This window comes from Rhamphochromis longiceps, linkage group LG16, assembly GCF_057381845.1.
Source record: "Rhamphochromis longiceps isolate RC_006_pf linkage group LG16, R_longiceps_female_GT1.1, whole genome shotgun sequence".
NCBI lineage: Eukaryota > Metazoa > Chordata > Actinopteri > Cichliformes > Cichlidae > Rhamphochromis > Rhamphochromis longiceps.
In genome coordinates, this window is record NC_140572.1 from 23,073,315 (window position 1) to 23,100,426 (window position 27,112).

General features: G+C 38.8%; 2 protein-coding genes across 2 annotated transcripts; both read left to right on the forward strand.

Annotated features, from left to right (window-relative positions):
- Window positions 1-664: 664 nt before the first annotated feature.
- Window positions 665-7,533, forward strand: LOC146651126 (acetylcholine receptor subunit alpha). Its single transcript, XM_085384505.1, has 8 exons — window positions 665-823; window positions 926-970; window positions 2,333-2,442; window positions 2,856-3,051; window positions 4,342-4,579; window positions 6,267-6,490; window positions 6,699-6,935; window positions 7,034-7,533. The coding sequence occupies exons 1-8, from the start codon at window positions 665-667 to the stop codon at window positions 7,160-7,162; spliced, it is 1,338 nt and encodes a 445-aa protein (XP_085240631.1). The 3' UTR covers window positions 7,163-7,533.
- Window positions 7,534-9,315: 1,782 nt separating this feature from the next.
- Window positions 9,316-21,664, forward strand: LOC146651127 (lysosomal cholesterol signaling protein-like). Its single transcript, XM_085384337.1, has 16 exons — window positions 9,316-9,780; window positions 9,989-10,516; window positions 11,135-11,534; window positions 11,884-12,052; window positions 12,149-12,304; window positions 13,602-13,685; window positions 13,846-13,966; window positions 14,088-14,169; window positions 14,424-14,514; window positions 14,610-14,808; window positions 15,513-15,602; window positions 15,761-15,891; window positions 16,489-16,584; window positions 16,674-16,738; window positions 21,027-21,161; window positions 21,404-21,664. The coding sequence occupies exons 2-16, from the start codon at window positions 10,054-10,056 to the stop codon at window positions 21,597-21,599; spliced, it is 2,478 nt and encodes an 825-aa protein (XP_085240463.1). The 5' UTR covers window positions 9,316-9,780; window positions 9,989-10,053; the 3' UTR covers window positions 21,600-21,664.
- Window positions 21,665-27,112: the final 5,448 nt, after the last annotated feature.

Genomic DNA, 27,112 nt, shown 5'->3' on the forward strand with positions numbered 1-27,112 from the left:
AATTCCTTAATCCAGTGCTGATTTTTGCTCCTTAGCATTCTATTAAAACACACTTGAATGTCCCAGAACAGCAAAATGCCCAAACTTCTGCTTTTATAAAGGTGCTCACACTTGCTGATGATTAGTTAACCAACTGCATTTTACTAGCAGCACCCGGCTGCTACCTATCCTTTTAATTCCTATGAAACCAGTCACAGTATAATTAGTTTTTTACTCACAAATTTTGCATTTTTACTCAACTTTTGTTAAATAAATAACAGAACAGTATATTTTTTCATGTCTGTAGTTCATCTGAGGTAATATTTAAATAACTTCAAGTCCTGCTAAGGAAAAAATAATAATGTCCAGATACAAAAACCCTTAAAACCCTTAGAACTAAAAGGTATACTTTCTTTTTACAGTCTGCATGTATACGTTTTATTTATATATCAAGTAAAAGTCTATTTTACATTGTAAAATTTCATGTCAGCACATTAAGAGTTATGCAGCACACATACTATAGATACTACACATTATCACGTCTGTTTTCCAGTCACATTAATTTAAGTCACCCTAAGTGTCAGGTGTTCTTAAAAACCATCTGATTTTCCAGCACTCAAGGAGAGCTACCAAGAGTGGTGTCACTGTTTAAATGACTCCAGACGTAACTCATCACAAAGCAACTATGTTGTCTGTTTCAGGCACGGCCTGGGGCTCCTTGGAAGAAACACTTCTATTTAAAACCCTTTTCACTGGTTACAATAAGGTTGTCCGTCCTGTCAGTCATTTCAAGGACAAAGTAAACGTTACTGTCGGTCTTCAGCTCATTCAGCTCATCAGTGTGGTGAGGTCTTAGTTCGCAGTATATCACCTGTCATAAGATTCACTGTTGTCACACAATGCTAATCTCTGTATGAGTAACACAACACATTTTTTGGATCCACAGGATGAGGTTAACCAGATTGTCACCAGCAATGTGCGACTGAAACAGGTTTGTTAATTTTTTGTTGTGTTGTCGTGTATGAAGGAGAAGGAAGGTATTCCTCTATAGTCACTTCTGGCATTGACAAAAAGGCCAAACTCAGTCTAATATTATCCTGCACTGACTTTGTTTTGATAAAAATTCTTCCTTTAATTCATTGGTAGGTGATTTTTGCCAAATACCCAGGATACTATTTTATATTTTATACTATTACTTCCTCTAGTATTGTTCAAAAAAGACAGATTAACCAAAAAAATCTGAATTCGAATTATTATATGCTGTCAGCTTGAAGAAACACAATGAAACACAGAGTAGCTGGTACTCCTCTACAACACTGCAAATTTTGGTATCAATCTGATTCTTTTGGAGAATTGGAATATAAATGTGCCTGTCTCTAAAACCCTTTGGATCAGTTTCTGTTGTTTAAATTATGGTACTTGTTTGGGGTAAATTATATTTTTTTGTTTCCAAAAAATAATGAATTAACCCAGGACAATGGGCTACATACTGACCATATAAGAAACAAAGTATTGATCCTGTCAGACTAGTATCGATGCAGTACCATAACCAGCATTGGTATCAATACTATGGGTATTTTGATAGACCCATCTACCTCTAGTAGCTGGACAGGGTTAGGGCAAATCCATCACTTCCTTTCAAACCAGGACCACAGCTATATTTGAGCTACCAAAGCCAATACAAGGAGGTTTTTCCCAGCTGGCTGAGATTTTTCCCTACCGACACAGGGTCGCCACAGGGACACCGATGGTCTGTAGGGCTGCTGACCACTAACCACTAACAACCAATTGGGGAATATAAATTTTCCCCTCAGGACAGGTTCCCTATAGCCTGTTCACTGACCAGTCTATAGGCCTGTGCGACTAGAGCTTTATTCACCTGTTCCTACAATGTTTGATTGTCGCACATCCGAAAAGACTGGTTAACATCATATGGTTAGTGATCACATGTCTGCAAAACCTCAAAAGTAGACAGCAATCATTTCCACGAGAACTGCCTGAGAAATGACAAATCATCATTATGTTTGGTCTATAATTAACTCACACTTTTCTAAGTAGTTTATGATAAACTATGATCCAAACACCAAAAATCACAGAACAGTAACTATTGATTCATTACTGATTACTTCAAGATAGTTTGTTGTCCTCCAAGCATTGTGCAAAATACTTTGTCCCTCATTACTTCAGGCTTGCTTCACCATCATTGTGTCCACTTTCAGCATGATGATCAGAATTTTCACTCATTAACAGCTTTTGTGATGTTTTCTGTTTTTTCCACTAAACGAACCATTTATACTGGCTGCTATTTTTGAAGTATAAACTATTGTCCTGGCTGTCCCTCTCTGTATTTCAGAAATGGAAAGATGTGAACTTGCAGTGGAACCCAGAGGATTATGGTGGCATCAAAAAGATCAGAGTACCTTCCAGGGACATTTGGCGTCCTGATCTGGTTCTTTACAACAAGTACGTATTCAAGCTATAACTGACCAATGCCAGGTATACATTTTTTTTTTTTTCCTAAAACAATTTCCTTAATAAAATTATACTTGACCTGAAAATTCTGACTGCAAGAAAACAATCAGCACACTCATTAGTGATATTTTGGATCACACATTTCTATACTTGCAGCATGTAGTGCGTGATAGCTTGGATTTCATTGTGCTAAATTTGGCCTCTGTATAGCAGATTCCCCCCCCCCCCCCCCGTGCCATATGCCGCATTGACACACTGCTGTTTTTTTCCCTTGACAACCAGCTCTGCTGCCACAACAACTTGTGCCAACTGCACCCTGTCCTCAAGTGCTGATGTCCCCCAGCGTGAACATTTAACTTATTATCTCCTGTGTTGATGCCGCCTGTGCTTGTCTGTACCCGCAGTGCCGACGGTGACTTTGCCATTGTTCATGAGACCAAAGTGCTGCTGGAGTACACTGGGATGATCACATGGAACCCACCCGCCATCTTCAAAAGCTACTGTGAAATTATTGTGTTGCATTTCCCCTTCGACCTCCAGAACTGCAGCATGAAGCTGGGTACCTGGACCTACGATGGGAACTTGGTCGTCATCAATCCCGTAATACATATTACCCCATTCACAGGCTGTTTCTTAAAGTTAGTTGAGGAGATTTATGCCACTCTCAACTAGTCTGCCTCAGTCCAAAAAAAACAAAAGTGTACACAAAACCTACAAAATAATGACAAATGATAACTTCTGTTTTGCATGAATTAAAGACAAAATTATTAATTGACACAAGAACTCAAGCTGTCATTTATACATACACTAAAACGGTGTTGCAACATGTAAATAATTTCGTTTCCTTTATTTACACTGGCAAGGGATAGACAAGAAGTTCCCCTTCTAGTCTTTCTGATAAGCTTGTAGACAACTACAGTTTTAGCCAACTAAATTTGAGGAAAAGTCATGAATTGCATATAAAGGATTGACAGAGTGACTATTACATCAGCCATTAAATTATTAACTGCTGTTTTAAAGCCTCAATTTCTGACTTTAACCATGCTTTGCTTAAGAAACCAGATGTACTACTTGGACAAGAGTGTGGCGTTAATCAGCTAGCACTAGCTAACTAGCTTGGTTAGCAAAGTGCACATGATACAAATACAAGCTTAAATTAAAATGAACAAACTGAAACAATCAGTCTGTTAGTTTTTTACTTCAACAAAATACTGAACAGGCTAAGATGCAACAGACTAAGAAGGTGCTTAATCTGTATGCCCACATTATAGCCACTTGTCAATCACAGCCATGTCTTAATCTCTTCGCTATATCTAGCACCCATATTTTAAGAATTCAACTGGAAATGAATCGACATCTATATAGTAATTTTCTAGGCTTTATCAGCTTCCACTGACCACTCGAAGCAATCAGTTAAATGTACTTAATAATGCATTCATAGGGTTCTTTATTTAATACCTCCCTAAAGAACCTCTTTTCCATGGCTAATCTAGAATCTCTAATTAACCAAGCTTGTGATTGGATGGAGAACCTGGAAATAACCCATTCAGGTACAAGAAGAGCATGCAAACTCCACAGAGAGCGCACAAGTGAGAGTCTGAACCAGGTATTTTCTTGCTGTGAGGCAGCAGGGCTAACCACATCACCACCATTGAAAAAGACTTAAACCCAGCGAGCAGGATGATAAATTAATGAGATTATTTATCAAGTCAAATGCAGGGTTATTTTCTCACAAACACTGTTACAATCTGACTTTCTTTGCAACCAGATGAAAAGAATGGAAGCAGATTTAAAGCTTACTAATTTAACTTTCTTTATAACTTTCTTTACATTTCTCTAGAAAATTTACATAATAGGAATAATTATCATCATATTCATATTTCCTGACAGGACAGTGACCGCCCAGATCTGAGCCACTTTATGGAAAGCGGAGAATGGGTGATGAAGGATTTCCGTGGCTGGAAGCACTGGGTGTACTACGCCTGCTGCCAAGACACCCCCTACCTGGACATCACCTACCATTTCCTCATGCTGCGGCTTCCTCTGTACTTCATTGTTAATGTCATCATCCCGTGCATGCTCTTTTCCTTCCTCACTGGCCTTGTCTTTTATCTTCCCACGGATTCTGGTATGTTTACACTGAAAAATGTAAACCAAACAATAAAACATCTATCATAGATCATAATATACAGAAAGTTTTAAACACATCCTCTCACTAAAAAAGATATAAACCATAATTCTTATTTGATATACTAATATACATTAATATACTTGAGGAAGTTTCTCACAATCTTGACAAATATAGTACTAGATTTATCTCGAGCTTTGCTTTTGTTGTATGCTTTTCAAATATTTTCAAAGGGAATCATTACCTGCGAGCCAATACTTCAGCCTCTTTGGAAAAATGGTATGTTGTTTCCTTTCAAGATGCTGACAGAAAGATTTATGCCACTTTCATGTCTGGAAGGAACAGCCAGATAGCTAGCTTAGAAGTCTACAAGCTAAGCTATGTATAACATGTCCAAAGGTAACAAACTCCATCTACTAGTACTTGTAAAACCTCAGTAACCTTAAAACCTTAAAATTGCATAGACAATTGCAATTTTCACCTAAAAAAAAATCTGTTTAGAAAAGGAAACATTTAAAATGTTATTTAATCACGTTTTTCAAATCTGTTTAAGCACATTTGCTTGAGCTTCAGACAAAGCCAGCTCTTTTACTGTTTCTTGTGTATGTGTACATATATGCAAATGATGTAAATTGTCAAAATTAGACCATGGCCACTATTTGGCTTTCCTATTATGATATCAACTGAAACCGTGTTGGAAAAATCCTTAAATGCTGCCTGTCAGTCCAAAGTGTCTCTACACTGGCTTTTTCAGGAACTGCACAGCTTATGTGCACATCTGGCCATGTTCCCAGTGTGTCGGTCTGCTTCATTACCCAGAGTCCCTCTGTGCTGTCATGTCTGAAAGCAGGCCTTTGCTTTAATGTATAATACATCACTTGATCCCTGTTTCTGATATGGCTGCTGACAGGAGGAGGAGATGCTAGTGCCAAAAAAGATGCCCTCCCTGGGATAAATGCTCTTACTGGGCAACAACAAAAACAAACCCAAAAAAAAAAAGAACATGTCTCACATTTTACTCATGTGAAATGGTGTCAAAATCTCTTTATACTCCTGGCTTTATGAAAGAGGAAAAAAGTAGCCTATCACTGTTTGGATTTGATTTGCTTATTTGGGTGAACGATGCAAATGTGCTGCTGTATAAATTCAAATTAAAGTTAGTTGATGGAATTCAGGAAACAGCCCTCCCTGGTGGCAGTTTAATAAGATTGCATGTTCATGCAGTTTAATCTGCACGACATTTGCACCTATACCTTCATGTTTTTCAGGTCAAGTTATGGTCTAAACATGTTATCAGCCCTTCAGTGTATCGGGGATTAGTTATGGCATAAACATGGTGTCCTACATTTACCATCGTAGTTCCTAAGAATGTAATTACGTTATTTTCTTTCTTTTTTCTTTTTATTTGAATTATGTTTAGACTACTGAAGAGGTCAAGAATAGTAAACAAGAGAAAAAAAAGATCAGATGAACATCTACGTATCATGTTCTGATCAAAACTGCATACTGCGAAATGGAATTTGAACTGAAATAATTTAATAGCCAATTTTATGTTCTTTGGTTAGTAAGTCCCTATTGTCACATGACCAGAAATATTTACACAGCTGACTGTGTTTGAATTTCTATACCTCATGCGGATTTTTACACAAACTAAGAAAGAGTGAATGGTTACAATGGTGTCTTCCAGGTGAGAAGATGACCCTCAGCATCTCTGTCCTGTTGTCTCTGACTGTGTTCCTGCTGGTCATTGTGGAGCTGATCCCGTCTACCTCTAGCGCTGTACCACTCATTGGGAAGTACATGCTCTTCACCATGGTGTTTGTCATTGCATCCATCATCATCACTGTCATTGTTATCAACACCCACCACCGCTCCCCGAGCACTCACACAATGCCAAACTGGGTCCGCAAGGTGAGCACAAGAAAGCAAAAGACTACATTTTGATAGTGGAGCTGAATAACTAAAGGAGTAGATTTGCTCAAGCGAGGCAAGCTTGAGTTTTTCTCCTGCATTATATTGCCATCTAGTGGTAACAGACTTAAAATGTTTTTTTTCTTCTTTATCCATCTTTTCTGGCATTGTACACTCACTGACACATTTTTCGTCTCCTTCATGATAGGTTTTTATCGAAACCATTCCCAACATCATGTTCTTCTCAACAATGAAACGCCCGGGAAAGGAAAAGCAGATAAAAACCATCTATGGTGCTGATTTTGATATCTCAGATATCTCTGGAAACCAGGCCTCTGCTGTTCCCTACTACTCACCCATCACAAAGAATCCTGATGTGCGCAGTGCCATTGATGGGGTTAAATACATCGCAGAAACCATGAAATCAGATGAGGAATCCAGCAGTGTAACCATCCTTATAATAAACTTTTTTCCTAATATGTTGCTAAAATCCAATCTAGAGTCCTGCAATTGATACATTTTCTCTAATGTTTTTTTTTTCAGGCTGCTGAAGAGTGGAAGTTTGTGGCCATGGTGTTGGATCACATTCTGCTTTGTGTCTTTATGGCTGTGTGTCTAATTGGCACATTAGCGGTGTTCGCAGGCCGCCTCATTGAGCTGAGTATGCTTTAAAGACCCATCCTTTATATTCTACCAGCTACACTTCTCAGGTGATCACATTCACCTTTGGTTTTTGAAGCTCCTGTACAGACCTGACAGCATTTACAGCTTGTTCTGCCTTTCTCTTGTTGTTTGTTTTTGGAGTGTGAACAATTGTATCCTGTAAGAACATGTAATTTGCAGTATTTTCATATTTATATTCAACATATTTTGACAGAGTTACTTTTTCCCTTGTGTGTATGGACAGGAACATGTGTGCAACTGGACATAAATCTAATGTTGTGTAATATTGTGCAGCTTTACTTGACACCTTTATACTGTACAGCTGAATAAAATTGTTTTGTCCTGTTACAAGGTGAGATATGACTGAAGGGTAGACTTTATAGCGCAATAAGCAGAAAAACAGATTAAAATTGATAGCCTCCTTCCTGCAGCTCCTTGCTTTATTCTGTTCTATTGTCCTGATACAAGAGCACTGGCACGTGCTTCATACCACTAAAAATATGAAAATTCTGACCTACACCTTCCAGGGTAAACATAGAGATTAGGAAAAAAGAATCCAGTTCTAGCTAATGTACGTAGCAGCACACGGCAGACTGACAACTTCTGGAGCATATTTGAATGTCTTTAATATCAAATGGTACATGTTAGAATCATAAAAGCTATAATCAAATTATAGCTGGTAATTGTGTTAATTGTGCCTAAGTTTAAAGCACGAGGGTCTGATTTATAATCGTGTCACTATTATAAGTCAGACTTATTTTTCTGAAGCACTTCTGCCTTTTGTTTCCCACGTCACTGTTTACACTGTACACCTTATGTCAACTCTCTATTTGAAATTCAAATATTAATGCAAATCAAAATTCAAATTCAAATTTTATTTGTCACGTACACAGTCATACACAGTACGATATGTAGTGAAATGCTTGGACAACTGCTCGTGACCTAAAGAGAACAAAAAAGGAAAAGGCTATGAATAAGATAGGAAATAAATATGAAAAATTAAAAAGGGTAAATTTAACTAGGAAGGAATAAAATATAAATTAAGGTTAAAAATGAAATAACTGTACAACACAAATTAGAATGAAGGGTAAATTTAACTGGGAAGAATAAGATAAAGATAAATATATAAATTAAAGTTGAAAATAAAATAACTGTACAACAAAATACACAATACACAATATAGAACTATATAAGAATGTATGAAGAAATCTAAATATAAATAAATATATACACAATAACAGCAGCTGTACAAGTAAAAAATGCAGATTCTGTACCTGTCCACTTTTACTTGTAATGTGCTTTTACATGCTTACTTAGCTCTTGGCTCCTCAGTTCACAGCAGTTATTTGACAGGTGCATGAATGTAATACTAGAGATGTTGTTCTCCCCTGTTCCTTGCTTTACAATTTGCTACTGGGTCCACAGCAAGGTGCTGGAAACAATCCTAAGTGATTCTGGTTCATGTTGACATGACAGCGTCACACAGTTGGTGCAGATTTTTCACCTGCATGTTTTTCAGTGTTTTAGCTGACAGGAATGGCTCTCATCTGGTTCAGAGTTCAATGTTTTGTGCATTCAGAGACGCTTTTCTACATACCTTGGTTGTTACAAGGGATAGTTTTAGTTATATCTACCTTCCTGACAGCTTGAACCACACTCACCATTCTGACTAACATGCAACTGCAACAAAAGTCTGCATAGTTCGTGACCAAGAATAACAAAAAACACAGAAAGATTTATGATCACAGAAGACAGAACATTTCATGCAAAAGATAACTCGTACAGTTAAGTATATCTTGTATTAAAAGATTATATGGAGACAAAACAGGATCCTTCCATTCAGCACGTGAGAAGGGCTGAATGTTAACATTTTCCATCACTGTCATCATTTTTATGATGATAACTGTGGTTCTCGTCATTTTTAGATTAAAGCCTTTTTAAAACTATAATTTGGCATAACATGCAGATACACCCTTTTCACAAAACTTTTACTTAATTGAAAATTAGCATTTAAATGCTTTTTAGTCATTTAAGACAGTCTTCAGTCTTTCGTAGCGATGATTGGTCATGTGACTTGTAGACAATACTCTACCATACTTGGCTGTTGTGAGGTGGCGGTTGAATTTCCCCGTACAGGGGCTTTCCAGACTTTAAAGTTTTTAAGCAGTTTAAATTTAGGTAGGCGTCTGGTAAACTAAACTTTTACTAAGTTTATGTTTGGGTTAAAATGCATCCTTCAAGCCTGTCTGTCAGCACTGCGGAAATAAGTGGTCATAGTTATGCCATCTTTCGTCTCTTATACGTATTTACGTTGTTTTCGAAAAGGATAGAAAGAAGGCGCTACGCCACGCCTCTTTTCACTATCTTGAAAAGTGATTGGTTGAGATGTGTTGACAAATCATGGCTAATGAAACTTGTGGGTTGGATACTAAGCAACGCGGTCACGTAACAGTAAGAAGAGCGCTAGTGTCAAGTTATTTTTAAGAAGTTAGTAAAGGTGGAAGGCGAAGTTTGGATCGGTAAGAAGCTCTGATTAGTATCTGCCTCCAGCTTCACGTTAGCTCGCTGGCTAACTGACGGCTACCTAAATATGACTAGCGCATGGGTGCTCAACCGCTGCCAGACAGGTGAGACTGCATTATTAAAAAGATATATACAAGTTATATCGGTTGCAGTGATTTTTAACTATGTGTAAACAACGTTAAAACCTCTCTAAAAGCAGTCTTGTTAATATACGATATTATTTCGGTTAACTGACGTAGTTAGCTCTACGTGTGTAATGAGATTACAGCTGAACCGGTGATTTTAAAGGTTATAAGTGAAAGTTTTCCTCAGTGTCTCTAGTGACTGACAGTGCCTACTGGTGAGGAGGAGGGGATTAACGTTACGGCAAACCAGACATGACAGCTGGCGGCAGAGGGAGGGTCAACATAATGATGGAGGCACCGGAAAGAAGCCGCAGCTTCAACTTTTCATCTGAGGAGCTGGACTCCTCTGCCCTGTCCTCCAGCATGTCCATCGACAGGCTCTTCCCGGCTCTCCTGGAATGCTTTGGGATCATTTTGTGCGGGTACATCGCAGGGAGGGCAAACATTATCACCTCCACCCAGGCCAAAGGATTGGGGAGTTTTGTTTCCAAGTTTGCTCTTCCAGCACTGTTGTTCAAGAACATGGTGCTGCTGGACTTTGGTAATGTCATCTGGCCATTTCTCTGGAGCATCCTCATCGCCAAAGTGTGCGTGTTCTTCCTCGTCTGCATCCTCACATTGATAGTAGCCAGCCCCGTCAGTCGCTACAGTAAGGCTGGGCTCTTCTCAATTTTTGCTACCCAAAGCAATGATTTTGCTTTGGGATACCCTATAGGTAAGTAACTTTTAATCCCAGCAAACACAAAGCTTGTCATTCAGAGCTGTGACGTGTAAACATGTTGTCCCATTGTTTGCCCATCCATCATACTCAGAGTTCAGTTCCCCAGGATTTTATTATTTGTTAGCAAACAGATTTTGATATCACTGCTTTTGCGGCTTTTCTTTTATTCACATCAAGTTCATCCATAAATAAATAAATAGAGTGGTAGATATAATGTGAATCAAAACTGCACCCAGTTGAAAAAGTCAATTTAAGTTCAAATTAACTGACTAGCATTAACTGTATATCTTTAATATTTAATTATATAATGTTTACGTGGCCAGAGATGCTTTTTGTTTTGCACTCACTTCAGCACTTCCATCCACTGTCTTCCTTCTGGGATGTTTCAGATTAAGCCTGATTTTCTGCTTTATGCTTAAAGTCAGAAATAGAATCAAGCTATTGCAGTGATAGGAGTTATGATCACCTGTTCATGATGCAGCACACTCACATTTCTTAATTTTACTACAAACTACTGTATAACATTTTGTAGGTATCCAGCTCGGTTTTGTTTTAAACCTTTTACACATTTCTTCATCATTTTTATTTTTTTTGCTTTATCTTCATCCACAGTTGAAGCCCTGTACCAGAGTACATATCCAGAGTACCTCCAGTATATCTACCTGGTGGCACCTGTGTCCCTGATGTTTCTCAATCCCATCGGCTTTGCCCTCTGTGAGATCCAGAAGTGGAAGGATCAGGGGAACCATCAACAGAGCAAAGTAGTGATTGTGGGAGTTGTAGTTTTACAGGTCATAAAGAACCCCATAGTATTTATGGTTGTTATCGGCATCATTGCCCACTTTGTGCTGCACCAAACCATTCCCGTCTTCATGGCTCAGTTTGTGGATGGCTTGGCTAACTCTTTCGGGGGAGCAGCTCTGTTCTACCTGGGCCTGTCCATGGTGGGCCAGTTGGGGAAATTAACCAAATCTACAGTGGTGACACTGATATTACTTACTACAGCAAAACTGTGAGTGGAAGTAATTTAGATTTTTATTGCACTTGATTTTCTAGAAGAGGGCGATATTAGTGTTATCAGACAACCTTGTCTTATTTTTATGAGGTGTACTATGGAAGTTTAGAGAGAGTCAGCATGTTCAGGCTTTTCAAAGTGCTCCCACCATGTTGTTTTGTGCTGATGCTTTAGATGAGTCAGACCTTTCTCTGACCAAAAGCTGTTATCAAATAGATGACATATTAAGTAGTCTCAGGCACAGCATGCTAGTCAGTGCATGTAAAGTTTGTATAGTTACACTGCATTTCACATCAGTGTTAAATAAAGCTTCAGGTAATGGTACATGACTTGATTTGGCTTTCAGGTTACTAATGCCCCTGATTTGTAAGGACATGGTGGATCTGTTGGACAAACGCAACACCAGCGCTTTGAACCACTCCAGCCTCTCTGATTACGCCTTTCTTTATGGAGTGTTTCCCACTGCACCGAGTGTGGCCATCTATGCCGTTTATTATAACGCAGAGCTAGAAGTTGTGAGTTCTTTACAGCTTCCTGCCAACATACCATCTACCTTGTGCTTTCTCTCTCTAACTCACTGTGCATGCTTTCTTTGTTCTGATTCCTGACAGGTAACTGCTGGGATGGTGATCAGCACTTTCCTCTCAGCTCCAATAATGTATGTTTCTGCCTGGTTACTCACGATCCGTTGGACGGATCCTCAGCGTTTAATGAATTCACTGCAGAACGTCAGTTTCAACATAAGCATCGTGAGCTTAGTTGCACTGGTGAGTCACAGCTAGTTGACTAATCATCTATTCTTTATCAGCTGATCACTGTTTAAATGTATCTCAGTGGATGGGAACTAAGGTCATAGTGAACTCAAAGTTGCCTCTACTTAATAACGCACAGGGCGCTCACTGACTGTATTTTCTTTTTAAGGTCAGCTTTATTAATACTCATCTCCTGTTTATCTGCTCTGATGTTCTACCATTCAGGACAAGTAAATTAGAGATGCAGGCAGTCTTTGTAGATGTTTAAACCACATTGGCAAACTAACCTTAAAAGTCTATGCCACTAACAGGATATGCAAGTAGACAGATGTTTTAGTGACTTGCAGAGTTGCTTCCTCATTCTTTGCCTGTTGATATATCTTTTAAGGAACCTGAAACTTGTTGCCACGATTATCTTTTTGCAATGATTAAACAACATTGTTTTCTTTTTTTATTGTTTCCCTTCAATGTTTCCATTTTTTTAAACATCCACCAAGGAGATTACATTTTTGGAAGTGTTGTAGGAGTGTAGAGTGGGGTCACATGATCAAAGTGTGCCACATTTGTATGGAACAATCATTTGAAGATTTGGAAGTTTTTCGTGTAACCCATATACTCATCTCTGCTCCTTAACCCCTATATGCCAGTATGTTGTACTGACTACATATTGGCATATGGGGATTCTAAATACCATGTTATCTTGGACCTTTGATCACTTATCCAAGGTCAAACTTTCAAAAAATGCCCTTTATCTTTAAAAGTATGCCTGCATATCTGCTGCCTTTGTTTGTATTGGCAACAGGAAATGATACTGGTATATGTGAATTCTAAATGTCAAATGATAGCTTGCATCCAAATTTCACATTAGACCTGTGATCTCACTTTTTACTTGGCATCTGCCTTTTTTCACATTGAAAGAAAAGTTTTAAAGATAAAACCTTTGTAGCTTTAAAGAAAAGAGAATGTGCTGCCTATTAAGTTAGAAATATACTCTTGTATAATGTTACATAATAAGCTCAGGTTATAAATTACCTACTACCTAGTATCTATTACTTACTCTCACAAAAATGTTTTTCTTCGAGATATAATACTATCTGCTTAAAAGTAGATACTGCCCAGAGAATAAACTGTCTTGATGGAAGTTTGCTCCCTCAGAGTGCTTGTTGTTTAGTCATGTGTTTCATAGTTCTCAGTAATTTCCTGTTTACTTTCTTCAGAAAATGAACAACCAGTCACCACTAGTGTACTATTTCTGGTAAAGTCTTTGTCTTTGCAATAATAGATAATTTACAATCCATGTTTTCTCTCACAGGTGTGGACTATTGCCGTCATGTTTTTAAGTAAAAAATTCAAAAGGCTGCCTCACTTGTTTACAGTTAACCTTTTCTTTGCACAGGTAAGCATGGTATTGCATTCATGAAAAACTAATAGCACCATTAATGTCTAATATGTCTAATGATTAAGTAAATCATATAAATCATATCTATATGAAGGAACTCACCTGTGGGCATTCAAAAATGACTAAGTGCCTGTATTTGTTATTTTGTTCTCTGTAGGTTCTGACTTGCATTGGGATGATCTTGTGGAACTTCGTAGTGAAGGAAAATAACTTCATTGGTCAGGTCCTGACTTTCACCTTATTATGTACCTCACTCTACAGCACTTTTATATGGCCAGGTACGCACACTACCATCTACCACAGGAAACCTACATTGAACTAATTCATGTTGGTTCATACTGGTGAGATGTATCTGTAGTGTGACTACAAATTTTGAAATTGATGTTTTGTTGTTTTAAGGTTTGATAGCACTCTCACTTGTGCTCTTGAAGTCTGAGGATCTGAAAGTTTCACCGGGCATGTTGGTCATTGCGGGCTGGGGGTAAGAGGAATGTGCACAGACTGGAAAACACGTCACTTTGGTTTAGACTGACATTCATGATGCAATCAACAATGTAAATGAATGAATATATCATAATATAATGTGATTTTGCATGACACCAACTCACTTAAAATTAAATAGTAAAAAAATGTATATCTGCAACCAAGTGTCATGCACGTTGTTCAGGGTAATCCCATTGACCTGGTTTTTATATTTTAATACTGTGACTGAATTTGTTGTATCTATGGTTGCAGGATTCCAGCTTTAATAGCTGCAGTTTTGCTCATTTGTGGGGAAAAAATGTTTGGAGTCATTGATGCAGCTTTCTTCTATGGCAGAGGACAGGTAATAATACCCGGCGAAGTCATTTTCCTGTTTTCTGCCATGAAATTACAGATAATGAAATACAACCTGTATACAATTTGGATGTTTTCTTTCAGATAATCTGCACCACATTTGTAGTTGCCTTCAGCATATTCCTGGGAGGAGGCTCTCTTGTGTGTCTCAGCAGAGGAAGCTGGGCCCAAAATGTCCAAACTGAAGAGGTGAACTCATTTGACTCTCCAGAAGATCCTTTGATTGAAAATGAACCCGAAAACCAGACCGTGTTTGAGACTGACCCCCCACCAAGAGATCAAGGTGCGTTCTGGTTTGCCAGATGTCTGAAGCGAGATGTTATAATTTAAATCTCCTGATCAAGACTTGAGCATGCACATAGAGATGTCAGTTGTTTACAGCCAAGTTGGACTGGAAATCCAAAGTTCAAATTAACCCTTATCTACTAGTTTTCTACAGTATACTGCCGCACAGTGCAACCCCTTCCTCTCAGATAAGGTTTCAGTTAATCACGTAGACAAAGTCTCTGCAGTTACCAAAAAGCAAAATACACACACAAAAAAAATCTTTTTTCCCCAAGGACGTACTGAAGACACAATTCTCTACAGCAAGGAAGCTGGTTAATGCTGAGAAAGGAGTGTCAGAAAGGAACAAGTTCGATGCAGTGCTTTTGTTTTGCTACATGCCACTGATTCATGGTCATAGTTCCAGTAAGCAAGACACATTATTGCAAACTTGCAAACCAGTTCTGCAAGTAGTGAAGAGAAACTGTTTGAATGATTCAATACAAGAGTTTATTATCTTGTGTTGTAAGTACTTGTGTTGTATCAGCAAAAATATTTGTCACTAGTATTTTTGGGGGGACTGTATTTTCATATGCATTATTCATAGTCAGTGAAAGTACTTTACTTACTTTCCTGGAACTTGTATTTTATTGAATATCTGCATCCTGTGTAAAATGAGATAAGCTGAGAATTGCTTCCAAATATTTCTTTTTACTTTATCAGCATGCCTCGTATGTGACTGTGCACCAACCCAGCCCCTGCCTGACATGATCATCAGTGCAGATATGAGCAGCACACCAGCCACACAAGCAGGTACTGCACTGATAAGAAACTGACATTAGTGTTTTTATTGTGAGACTTCAAAAAGCAGTAGGATTTAGTTCATTTTATAGTATATGAGCATCAAACTGAATATTCTTGTAATTTATCAGGTTTAATTATTTCCTTATTTGTTTCGCTGCCCCCCTCAGGTCAGTGTGAGAGCAGGTGCGAGTCCACAGACTGCCTCCTTGTCCAAGTGGAGGAGCTCCAACAGGTTGCAGACAGACAAGTGGCCCGTCATGTGCTCATGTGTCTGCTTCTGACTGTCAGCCTGCTTGCTGTGAGTAAACAACCACCTTTCAGTTCTACAGTGACATGAAGTCAGCCTTCATCCGCCTGCATTATTATATTTAGTGCATCTCAAACCAAATCAGATACGAATGGTTGAGCTGTGTAATTTCCAACTCCTGTCACTGGAAGACTTTAAGAAACACATTCAGAGACCCCATTAGAAAAGTCATGCGTCTGGCTCTTTATTTACTGTTACATTGAATTTTATATATTTTTATTACTGTACGAAGAAATCTTAAAATAGTGTATTAGGGACATCTAGATTAAAAAACTGAAAGTACAAGAAAAGATACTAGGTATTGCTGGTAGATGCTTTGGTATACTTTCATGTGTCAGCTGCCATGTAGTTCCTTTTTGTATATTATGAGAAATTACTGATTCTGGGCTTAAATTAAAAGCTTTTCCTTATTGCTGAAGCCAGTTTTAAAACATATAATTTGATCTCACTTATTCACTGCAGGCATACGAGGGAGGGACTCTTTTTGTTTTAATGAAGGTCCACTCAGCTGGTTCTACAAGCTGGTTCAGTGAACAGCGTTAGTTACTATTTCTAGTTCAAAGGTCTTCTTACATCCTGTTTTCACAGAATTTGTCCAGCTGCGTGTGGCTGCTCTTTAACCACAATCCTGGTAGACTCTACTTGGAGTTGCTCTTCTTTTGTGCTGTGGTCAACTATGGACAGGTTTGTGTTAGAAATATCCTGTTACCTATTCATGACTGTATACTCACACCCACAGCACTAAAGTCATGCTTCTCTTTTCCTGTTGACAGGGACTTCTCTCCTTTGCTCTTTTTGGGCTGGACAAACATTTGATTTTACTGCCGTTTAAAAAGAGGTAAATGGCTTTTATATGAAACTGCCAAATTATAAAGCACATTCAGACATTTTTAGACACTTACTGGCCACTTCATTAGGTACACCTTACTAGTAAAAGTTGGACTTTATTTTTCCCATCAGAACTGCTTTCAGTCTTATGCAGGTAAATCAAATTTACCTGCTGGTTTATATGCTCACTGGCCACTTTATTAGTTACACCTTACTAGGTTGGATTCATTTTTGTCCTCTTAACTGCCTTAATTTTTCATAGCATAGATTTAACGAGGCACTGGAAAAATTCCTCAGAGATTTCCTCCAAACTGAAATAATAGCATCACACAGTTGCTTCAGATTTGTCGGCTGTACATCCATGACGCAAATCTCCCATTCCACCAGGTTCAGCGACAATGTTCAGTTGGTAGTAAGGAGCCGAAAGACAAGAAATATCCCCCACACTATTACTTCAGCACCACCGTACACCTTTGATACAAAGCGGGATTGACTCATACTTTCATGGTGGTTATGTCTAATTCTGACTCTGCCATCTGAATGTGGCAGCAAATAACTCGCAATTGTCCAATTTTGGTGAGTTGGTGTTTATTGTAGCCTCAGTTTCCTGTTCTTAGCTGACAAGATTGGTGCCTGTCTGCTTCAGGGTTCAATGTGTTGGGCATTCAGTGATGCTTTCTCACAAATCTTGGTGGTTGTGAGTGGTTATTTGAGTAACTTTTGCCTTCCTATGAGCTTGAATCCGTTTAGCCATTCTCCTCTGACCTTTGACATCAGCAAGACATTATTACCCAGAGAACTGCTGCTTACTGGATATTTTTACAGACCATTCGGACCTTAAAGATGATTGTTCAATTCAATTCAATTTTATTTATATAGCACCAAATCACAACAACAGTTGCCTCAAGGCGCTTTATATTGTACAGTAGAGATAGTGTCTGTCTCCCGAATCCAAACTGGAAGCTGGTTCCACAGAAGAAGGGCCTGAAATCTGAAGGCTCTCCCTCCCATTCTACTTTTAAATACTCTAGGAACAACAAGTAAGCCTGCAGTGTGAGAGCAAAGTGCTCTAATAGGGTGATATGGTACTACAAGGTCCTTAAGATAAGATGGGGCCTGATTATTTAAGACCTTGTATGTGAGGAGCAGGATTTTAAATTCAATTCTGGATTTAACAGGAAGCCAATGAAGGGAAGTCAATACAGGAGAAATATGCTCTCTCTTTCTCATCCCTGTCAGTACTGTTGCTGCAGCATTTTGGATTAGCTGAAGGCTTTTCAGGGAGTTGTTTGGACATCCTGATAATAATGAATTACAGTAGTCCAGCCGAGAAGTAATAAATGCATGAACTAGTTTTTCAGCGTCACTCTGAGACAGGATATTTCTAACTTTAGAGATGTTGGGCAAATGGAAAAAAGCAGTCCTACATATTTGTTTAATATGTGCATTGAAGGACATGTCTTGGTCAAAAATGACTCCAAGGTTCCTCACAGTGTTACTGGAGGCCAAGGTAATGCCATCCAGAGTAAGAATCTGGTTAGATACCATATTTCTAAGATTTTCAGGGCCGAGTAAAATAACCTCAGTTTTATCTGAATTAAGAAGCAGAAAGTTAGCGGCCATCCAGGTCTTTATGTCTTTAAGACATTCCTGCAGTTTAACTAATTGGTGTGTGTTATCTGGCTTCATGGATAGATAGAGCTGGATGTCATCTGCATAGCAGTGAAAATGTATGCTATGTCTTCTAATGACACTGCCTAAGGGAAGCATGTATAATGTAAACAGAATTGGTCCTAGCACTGAACCCTGTGGAACACCATAATTGACCTCAGTGTGTGAAGAGGACTCTCCATTTACATGCACAAATTGGAGTCTATTAGATAGATATGATACAAACCTCTGCAGCACAGTACCTCTAATACCTACAGCATGTTCTAATCGCTCTAATAGGATATTATGGTCAACAGTATCGAATGCTGCACTAAGGTCTAGCAGGACAAGCACAGAGATGAGTCCACTGTCAGAGGCCATAAGAAGATCATTTGTAACCTTCACTAAAGCTGTTTCTGTGCTGTGATGAGCTCTGAAACCTGACTGAAACTCTTCAAATAAGCCATTCCTCTGCAGATGAGCAGTTGGCTGTTTGACAACTACTCTTTCAAGGATTTTTGATATGAAAGGAAGGTTGGAGATTGGCCTATAATTTGCTAAGACATCTGGGTGGCTTTTTACAGTGGGGCAAAAAAGTATTTAGTCAGCCACCGATTGTGCAAGTTCCCCCACCTAAAATGATGACAGAGGTCAGTAATTTGCACCAGAGGTACACTTCAACTGTGAGAGACAGAATGTGAAAAAAAAAAATCCATGAATCCACATGGTAGGATTTGTAAAGAATTTATTCGTAAATCAGGGTGGAAAATAAGTATTTGGTCAATAACAAAAATACAACTCAATACTTTGTAACATAACCTTTGTTGGCAATAACAGAGGTCAAACGTTTACTATAGGTCTTTACCAGGTTTGCACACACAGTAGCTGGTATTTTGGCCCATTCCTCCATGCAGATCTTCTCGAGAGCAGTGATGTTTTGGGGCTGTCGCCGAGCAACACGGACTTTCAACTCCCGCCACAGATTTTCTATGGGGTTGAGGTCTGGAGACTGGCTAGGCCACTCCAGGACTTTCAAATGCTTCTTACGGAGCCACTCCTTTGTTGCCCGGGCGGTGTGTTTTGGATCATTGTCATGTTGGAAGACCCAGCCTCGTTTCATCTTCAAAGTTCTCACTGATGGAAGGAGGTTTTGGCTCAAAATCTCACGATACATGGCCCCATTCATTCTGTCCTTAACACGGATCAGTCGTCCTGTCCCCTTGGCAGAAAAACAGCCCCATAGCATGATGTTTCCACCCCCATGCTTCACAGTAGGTATGGTGTTCTTGGGATGCAACTCAGTATTCTTCTTCCTCCAAACACGACGAGTTGAGTTTATACCAAAAAGTTCTACTTTGGTTTCATCTGACCACATGACATTCTCCCAATCCTCTGCTGTATCATCCATGTGCTCTCTGGCAAACTTCAGACGGGCCTGGACATGCACTGGCTTCAGCAGCGGAACACGTCTGGCACTGCGGGATTTGATTCCCTGCCGTTGTAGTGTGTTACTGATGGTGACCTTTGTTACTTTGGTCCCAGCTCTCTGCACGTCATTCACCAGGTCCCCCCGTGTGGTTCTGGGATCTTTGCTCACCGTTCTCATGATCATTTTGACCCCACGGGATGAGATCTTGCGTGGAGCCCCAGATCGAGGGAGATTATCAGTGGTCTTGTATGTCTTCCATTTTCTGATGATTGCTCCCACAGTTGATTTTTTCACACCAAGCTGCTTGCCTATTGTAGATTCACTCTTCCCAGTCTGGTGCAGGTCTACAATACTTTTCCTGGTGTCCTTCGAAAGCTCTTTGGTCTTGGCCATGGCGGAGTTTGGAGTCTGAATGTTTGAGGCTGTGGACAGGTGTCTTTTATACAGATGATGAGTTCAAACAGGTGCCATTCATACAGGTAACGAGTGGGGGACAGAAAAGCTTCTTACAGAAGACGTTACAGGTCTGTGGGAGCCAGAGATTTTCCTTGTTTGAGGTGACCAAATACTTATTTTCCACCCTAATTTACGAATAAATTCTTTACAAATCCTACCATGTGGATTCATGGATTTTTTTTTCACATTCTGTCTCTCACAGTTGAAGTGTACCTCTGGTGCAAATTACTGACCTCTGTCATCATTTTAGGTGGGGGAACTTGCACAATGGGTGGCTGACTAAATACTTTTTTGCCCCACTGTAAGTAAAGGTTTAACTACAGCCAGCTTGAAGGCCTGTGGTACATAGCCGATTATTAGAGATGAGTTGATCATATTTAAGATTGAAGCATTAATTAACGGCAGGACTTCTTTGAGCAGATTGTGAAGGAAATCCCTGTAGGTCAGCAGTTTCTGAAATACTCAGACCAGTCTGTCTGGCACCAACAAACATGCCACGTTCAAATTCACTTAAATCACCTTTCTTTCCCCATTCTGATGTTCAGTTTGAACTTCAGCTTGTTCTCTTGACCATGTCTACGTGCCTAAATGCACTAGGCTACAGCCATGTGATTGGCTGATTAGACATTTGGGTTAATGAGCAGTTGAACAGGTGTACCTAACAAAGCAGCCAGTGAGTGTACAATGAATATAGCAAATGCACAATAGACTATGTTTACATTATATTACGGTGTCCGCTGATTTAATTTTGTTCTGTGTTTAGATTATACAGTCTGTGGTATGGAAAACAAGAAGAGCAGCCACAGAGTGATTTACCTGAGGAGATCAGGATGACCTGCACCCAGTTCACCAAATACCACAAGCAGCAGTGTTTTCATGACATTGTTAAAAAGAGAAGGTGAGAGCACATTGTCTTACTGACCACTGCTCTGGTTGAACACTGATGACAAATGCGTTTTCCAGTAATGTCTAGGCAAACCTTTGCTGATGCTCGGTGACTCACAAACCACAATACCTTCAAAACAAAATTATTCCTGATTCAGTCATTTTTCTGTGTGTGGGTTCTGTCTGCTCCTCTGTTTCTTGTGGCTCCTTTTACAGACAACTATCCTTTGGGTGAATTCTTCTTTTGACTTTCAGGTGTGGAAAGAAGACTATGGTGGACTGTTTTCTTGGCTGTGAACTTGTTGAGTGGCTTCTGCAGGTTGGTTTAGCTCAGGACCGTGGCGAGGCAGTACTCTACGGGACACGGTTACAAGAGGGTGGTGTGCTCCAGCACATCAAGCAGGAATACAGCTTCCAAGATAGTCCGCTGTATTATCGCTTCATGGCATAAGCTGCTTGCATTAAAAAATGAGCTGCTTTTTTTTTTTTTTTTTTTTTTAAAGCCTAAAAGAAATTTCAGTCAAAACAGGAAATTCCTGTACAGCAAAAGACTCGATGTACTGTTCCCTTTAATGCAAAAAAAAAAAGGCAGCTGTGTGTAGATTGTCTCAAAGGGAAGGAGGAGTGTATAATAACCACCTCAGTCTCTATATCCAAAATGACAAGTTTATTTCTGAGACACTGTGTCAAAGCCACATTGCTAAAACTTGAACATGAGCCGCACATATATTCCTATTCATCCAAATCTATTGTTTGGAGGCAACATCAAAAGGAGATACAACTTAAAAGCAGCCGAATAATTCCTGACTATGTGAAAAAGCTGTGACTCGCCTACTGTTTAATGCAACACACTTCAGGAAAATCAGGTCAGGCTTCAGATTGTGATGGATGTTTACAGAGAAGAGGTATTCTTTAAGGTGTGTAGGTGTATACTGTATGTGTCACACTGGAACTTCACTGGGATTGTGATTCAAGGGAAGAAGCTTCCAAAAGTAGATTCTTTTCTTTTTTTGTTTTGTTTTGGAGTGCGGGACACTTTATTTGTATGTTTTATGCCATTCTGTGAGTGATGAAGCACAAAGAGGTGTTCTCATTTAAAAAAAAAAAAAAAAAAAAGTGCGTGTGAGGGGGGGAAAAAAAAAAGTCTCCTCTGCTTAATCCAGTCATTGATCTACTAGGACACCTTTGTGTTTCCTCACTCTTATCAAGAATATTTTATTTTGCCAAATAAATAAAGGGAAAGGACTCACATTTCACCAGTTAATTATTAATTTCGCATGAAGCAAAGGTATCGTTGCTTTGGAAACCTGTACTTGAACAGGTCTTGACAGTGATGTACATTATTCATACAGCTTTAACAAACAGCAACTGTCCAGTTCGATCAACATTTTTACTTGCTTTTGTTTGTCCATTTCAGTAACCACATAAAAAAGTAAACGTTAGCAAGAAAATCTAAGTCTTCACCTGAAAATGGGTTTTGTTTTAGAAGTTTGAGATGCTGCAATTATTTTTTCCCCTCTCTCAGGTAAACAAGCAAATTAATTAATTTTCTAACTCTGATATTAACAGAATGTATGTAAATATCTAAGTTACTGTAATATAATGTGTATCATCACACATTGGCTAATAAAATAAAAGGTTTATTACCAAACCTTAACTCGTGTATTCATGAATTTGTTATTGAACAATTGAGCGAAAACTTAAACCTGCATTTTATAATGTGGCATTTATGAATTTTTCACTCTGATCAATTTTATGAACAATGGTTTTGAATATTACTCAGTTGTTTCATACTAGTTCATTGTACAAGAAGGTTTTGGTTGTTTTTTTGTTTGTTTTTTAAAGGCCTGATTTAAAAAAAGAGTCTAGTGTCAAACTGTGGAATCGATTTGTGGTTGCATGTAGATGTGGGCCTCTGTTTTTACAGTAAACAGACATTTCCTTCTGAACAGAACTTAAAAACAAGTTCACCCGAAAATCTGGATTGACGACACCACGTAGAAGTTGTTTTTCCATGTTTCATAAGCTACAGTACCTTATACCTTTTGTGATCCAGGTGCACACTTTTAGCAACTAGTGACCACAAAGGCCGAGTTACATATTTTGGTAAATTGTGGGCTTGAATTCATTGTGCAGTGGAAATGCTCCCAAAATGTTCAGATTGTGTTATGAAAAATGAGACTTTGAGCACTCATATACTTCAAAGGTTTTTACTGTGATTCTATTAGAAACATGGTTTGTTAGAAATGTCTGCAAAGTATAGTCATTGTTTTACATTCAAGTTTATTACAAGGGGCACATCCATTAAAAACACCACACTGAGTATTTAATTCAGTAAATTAGTAAAAGTGGATGTCTTGTCAAATCTAAAATAAAACTTGCTATAAAGGTGAGAACGTTTTAGCCAAGTTATGCTTTTACATTTTGGCAATTCTAAAAAAAAAAAAAAAAAAAACTTTAACAGCCCAATTAATTTAAACATTTTTAGCTTTCATCATTTACTTTCACAGGTTCACAACCGCTGAAGATGAACAGTTTAAATAAAGACCTGGAATACAAAGAAGAACCAAGGAGATCCCTGCTGGTAGCTGGAGTCAAAGAGTGCTTCAAGTGCTTGGGTTGAACTCAAGTACTGCACCTCAGGCAGATCGAAGTTCTGTGAGCACCACAGATGGCACACTTCCTGTGGTCATGAGCATGCCCTGATGCCATATCCACATCCCTCAGGATATTAGTCATTGTCTCTGCAGTGATATGACCTTCTGTAAATAAAACCATAGCATGCATAAACAGTGGTGGTGACCATAAAACCATTGTCCTGATGTTATCTTAGTTTCCCCTCGGTGCAGCTATTCATTAACCAGTACCCTTTTCCTCTCCCAGCTCCTGCAATCGTCCATTGTGGCTGCAGGTGAGAAGATGAAATGCATCCCACCAGCACTTACTTCATTCATAGGCCCTCATTTGTGGATGTTCCCATCTTAATTGTGATGCTACACTGCTTTGAGATGTTACGATATCCACCTATAGAAGAGGAAAATGTGAATAGCCATCAACCAAGTAGCACAGTGTTTTTGTTCTAAAACTCATGATGATACACTGTGTTCATGGGGTTCTCATTTAGTTCTGCACCACTTCAGCTACATTGAATAAATGAATGAGTTTATTGCCATTGTATGTCCAATGTAATTACAATGTCTCTCCTTTAAGAACTGCAAACAACCATTTACATTTGCATATTTACACGATTTAGACACTGAGAGTAAGGTTGTACTGAAGGCATTAACTTAGCCAAAAAGGTTTAATAAACTCAGAAGAACAAATAAATACATTTTTAAAAAGATCCATCCCTTACATGTACTGTAAGCGGGACAGCCAGCGCTCTCTTGTGGCTAAAATGCCCAAGTGCTATATGACATGTTTCATTTATTCTTTGTCCAATTACTTTTGATCTTTCACACTACAAAATGGCTACATCTTGCCCAAAAACTCTGTCAGTCTTTCAATTTAATTTGCTTATTCGGGTGAACAGTCCAGCTATTGTGTTGCAATACCAGCTGAATTCCTGGTGAGCTGATGGAATTTAGAAACAAGGTCTATGGAAATAGTTTCCCTTTGTGACAGTTTATCAACATTACATGTTGGTGCAGCTAAATCTGCTCTGGATTTGCATTTCTGGTTTCAGGTTTCAGTCTTTCTGTGCTTGAATGACGCAGGATATGCTTTTTCATAGTGAAGCTTTTGTTATAGTGAAAATACAGGATGTACCTCTACACTAACTTACTCTGTAAACATTTAATCAACTCAAGTTTTTGGACACAGTGTAAGTTGTGGTAAAAGGATATATGGCAACCTATTTGATCTTTAACTGTTTTTCTTTTTTTCATTTGACGACTTTTAGAGTCTGTAAGAGGTCAAGAATAGTAAAAAATACAATTATTGATGAAGGATTGAATTATTTAAACTTCTTTTGTGATCTGTTGATTATATCATATGAACAAAGCTCTTCTACTCTGTGCTACTTTGAATTGACTTTAAATTGAAACAGTTCATTATCAATACTTTTGTGTCATCTCACAGCTTTTTAGGTTTTTATCATCCTTTGAACTGGTCTCTAACTTCTCCACTGGGAACTAACATTCTGTCGTATTATCACACATATTTACACAAAAGCTGCCTGTGTTTCAGTTTCCGTACCTTCATTCATAGGTAAGTAACTTTTAATCCCAGCAAACACAAAGCTTGTCATTCAGAGCTGTGAGTGTAAACATGCTGTCCCATTATTTATGCAGAGATAGAATTATCCATAATATTATAATTTGTTAGCAAATTTGGTATAACCACTTCTGAGCCCTATATGCTTTAGAAATACTAAGAGCAAAGAAAAGAGTTGGAGAAGCGGTGAAGGGTGAAGGCAACAGTGGTGCCTGTGGTAACCAGAGCACTTGGGTCAATGACTCCCAATTTGGGTGAGTGACTCCAGCATCACTATCCGGCATAGTGCAGTCCTAGGAACAGCAAAGCTAGGGCACACAAGCACTCAGGCCTTTTAAGACCTAATCATCCAATGGTTACGTTTCCAAAAATATCTTTTGTTGTTTTGCTTTCATTTCAGCAGCTAACGATTCACATCCATCCACAGCTAGTTGTTGGGTAATTGTTTATTTGTTTTCATCTGATTTTTATATTTTTATGTTTGTTTGTTTTTATTTTAGCTTGACTAAGGTCTCTGTGAAGACTAAGTCCACTTAATAACTCGCAGGGCTTTCAATCACTTTATTTTCCATATCAAGATCTCATGTTTATCTGATATTATCACCTGGGACAAATAAAGGAAAAGTAAAAAGATAAACACCTGGTTGAACTACCTTGGAAAACGAATCTTAAAAGGTCCTGTTTTCAGCATTTTTAACTACACAGATTTTTTACCGACTTGCAGACTTACTTCCTCATTCTTTGCCTATTAGTAAACCTTTAAAAGAACTTGAAACTCATTTCTGCACTGACATAATATTTGCAGTGATGAAACATAACGTTTTTTTCTTCGCTTTAACTGTTCGCCCACAGTGTTTACTTTTTTGAGTCATGTGTTTCATAGTTCTCAGTAATTTCCCATTTACATTCCTCAGGAAACAAAAAACAACCAACTAACACTGTTGTGTACTATTCTTGCTAAAGTCTGTGGTTAAAATAGTGCATTGTTTACAATCCATGTTTTCTCTCACAGGTGTGGACTATTGCCGTCATGTTTTTAAGTAAAAAAATCAAAAGGCTGCCTCACTTGTTTACAGTTAACCTTTTCTTTGCACAGGTAATGTCACGGTTAGGTGGTCCTCACCGATTACCTTGCCACTTTTTGGGGGTGTTTGTGTGTACTGTGTCGTGTCTCCTCTCCATCTTGTGCATGTGTTTTGCTGCGGAGACATGTACCTCTGGAAGCCGTGGCACGGCACGGCAGCTGACCCGAGGGGTGGGTCCGGAGCTGGAAGCGTCGCACCTGGACGTAATTACTTCGCCGGCTACAACTGATCTGAAGCAGCCCTATTTAACGGTGCAGTCGAGTCACAACCAACGCTGGAACGTTGAACTAAACCGGGTAGCGTAATCGTGGCTAGTATACTCAGCTTGTGAAAGAGAGACGGTTGTATTACAGTGCGTGTGCTTTTCTCATCTGCCCTCAGGATTCAGAGATCGGAGGAGGAGCCGGTGTTGTGCCAAAAAGTGATTGTCTGCCAAAAACTGATTTCCGGTATTTGCCAAAAAGCGATTGCTCATATTTAAAGTGCTATAAGTAACTTGTTGGGCTATAATATGTTAAACATATGTCAAATGCATCCCTTATGGATGACATAAAGTCATCTTGAGCCACAAACAACATTCGTGTAGCAAGATACAAGCCGCAATCAGTTTTTGGCAGCGACTTTTATATAACCTTTATTTATGCAGTAAAAAAAAATCTCATTA

Coding starts and splice junctions, on each gene's coding strand:
- LOC146651126 (XM_085384505.1), top strand. CDS start 665: ATGTTGTCTGTTTCAGGCACGGCCTGGGGCTCCTTGGAAGAAACACTT. Junction 3,052..4,341: donor ACTTGGTCGTCATCAATCCC/GTAATACATATT, acceptor ATTTCCTGACAG/GACAGTGACCGCCCAGATCT. Junction 4,580..6,266: donor TTATCTTCCCACGGATTCTG/GTATGTTTACAC, acceptor GGTGTCTTCCAG/GTGAGAAGATGACCCTCAGC.
- LOC146651127 (XM_085384337.1), top strand. CDS start 10,054: ATGACAGCTGGCGGCAGAGGGAGGGTCAACATAATGATGGAGGCACCG. Junction 12,305..13,601: donor TCGTGAGCTTAGTTGCACTG/GTGAGTCACAGC, acceptor TTTCTCTCACAG/GTGTGGACTATTGCCGTCAT. Junction 13,686..13,845: donor TTAACCTTTTCTTTGCACAG/GTAAGCATGGTA, acceptor TGTTCTCTGTAG/GTTCTGACTTGCATTGGGAT.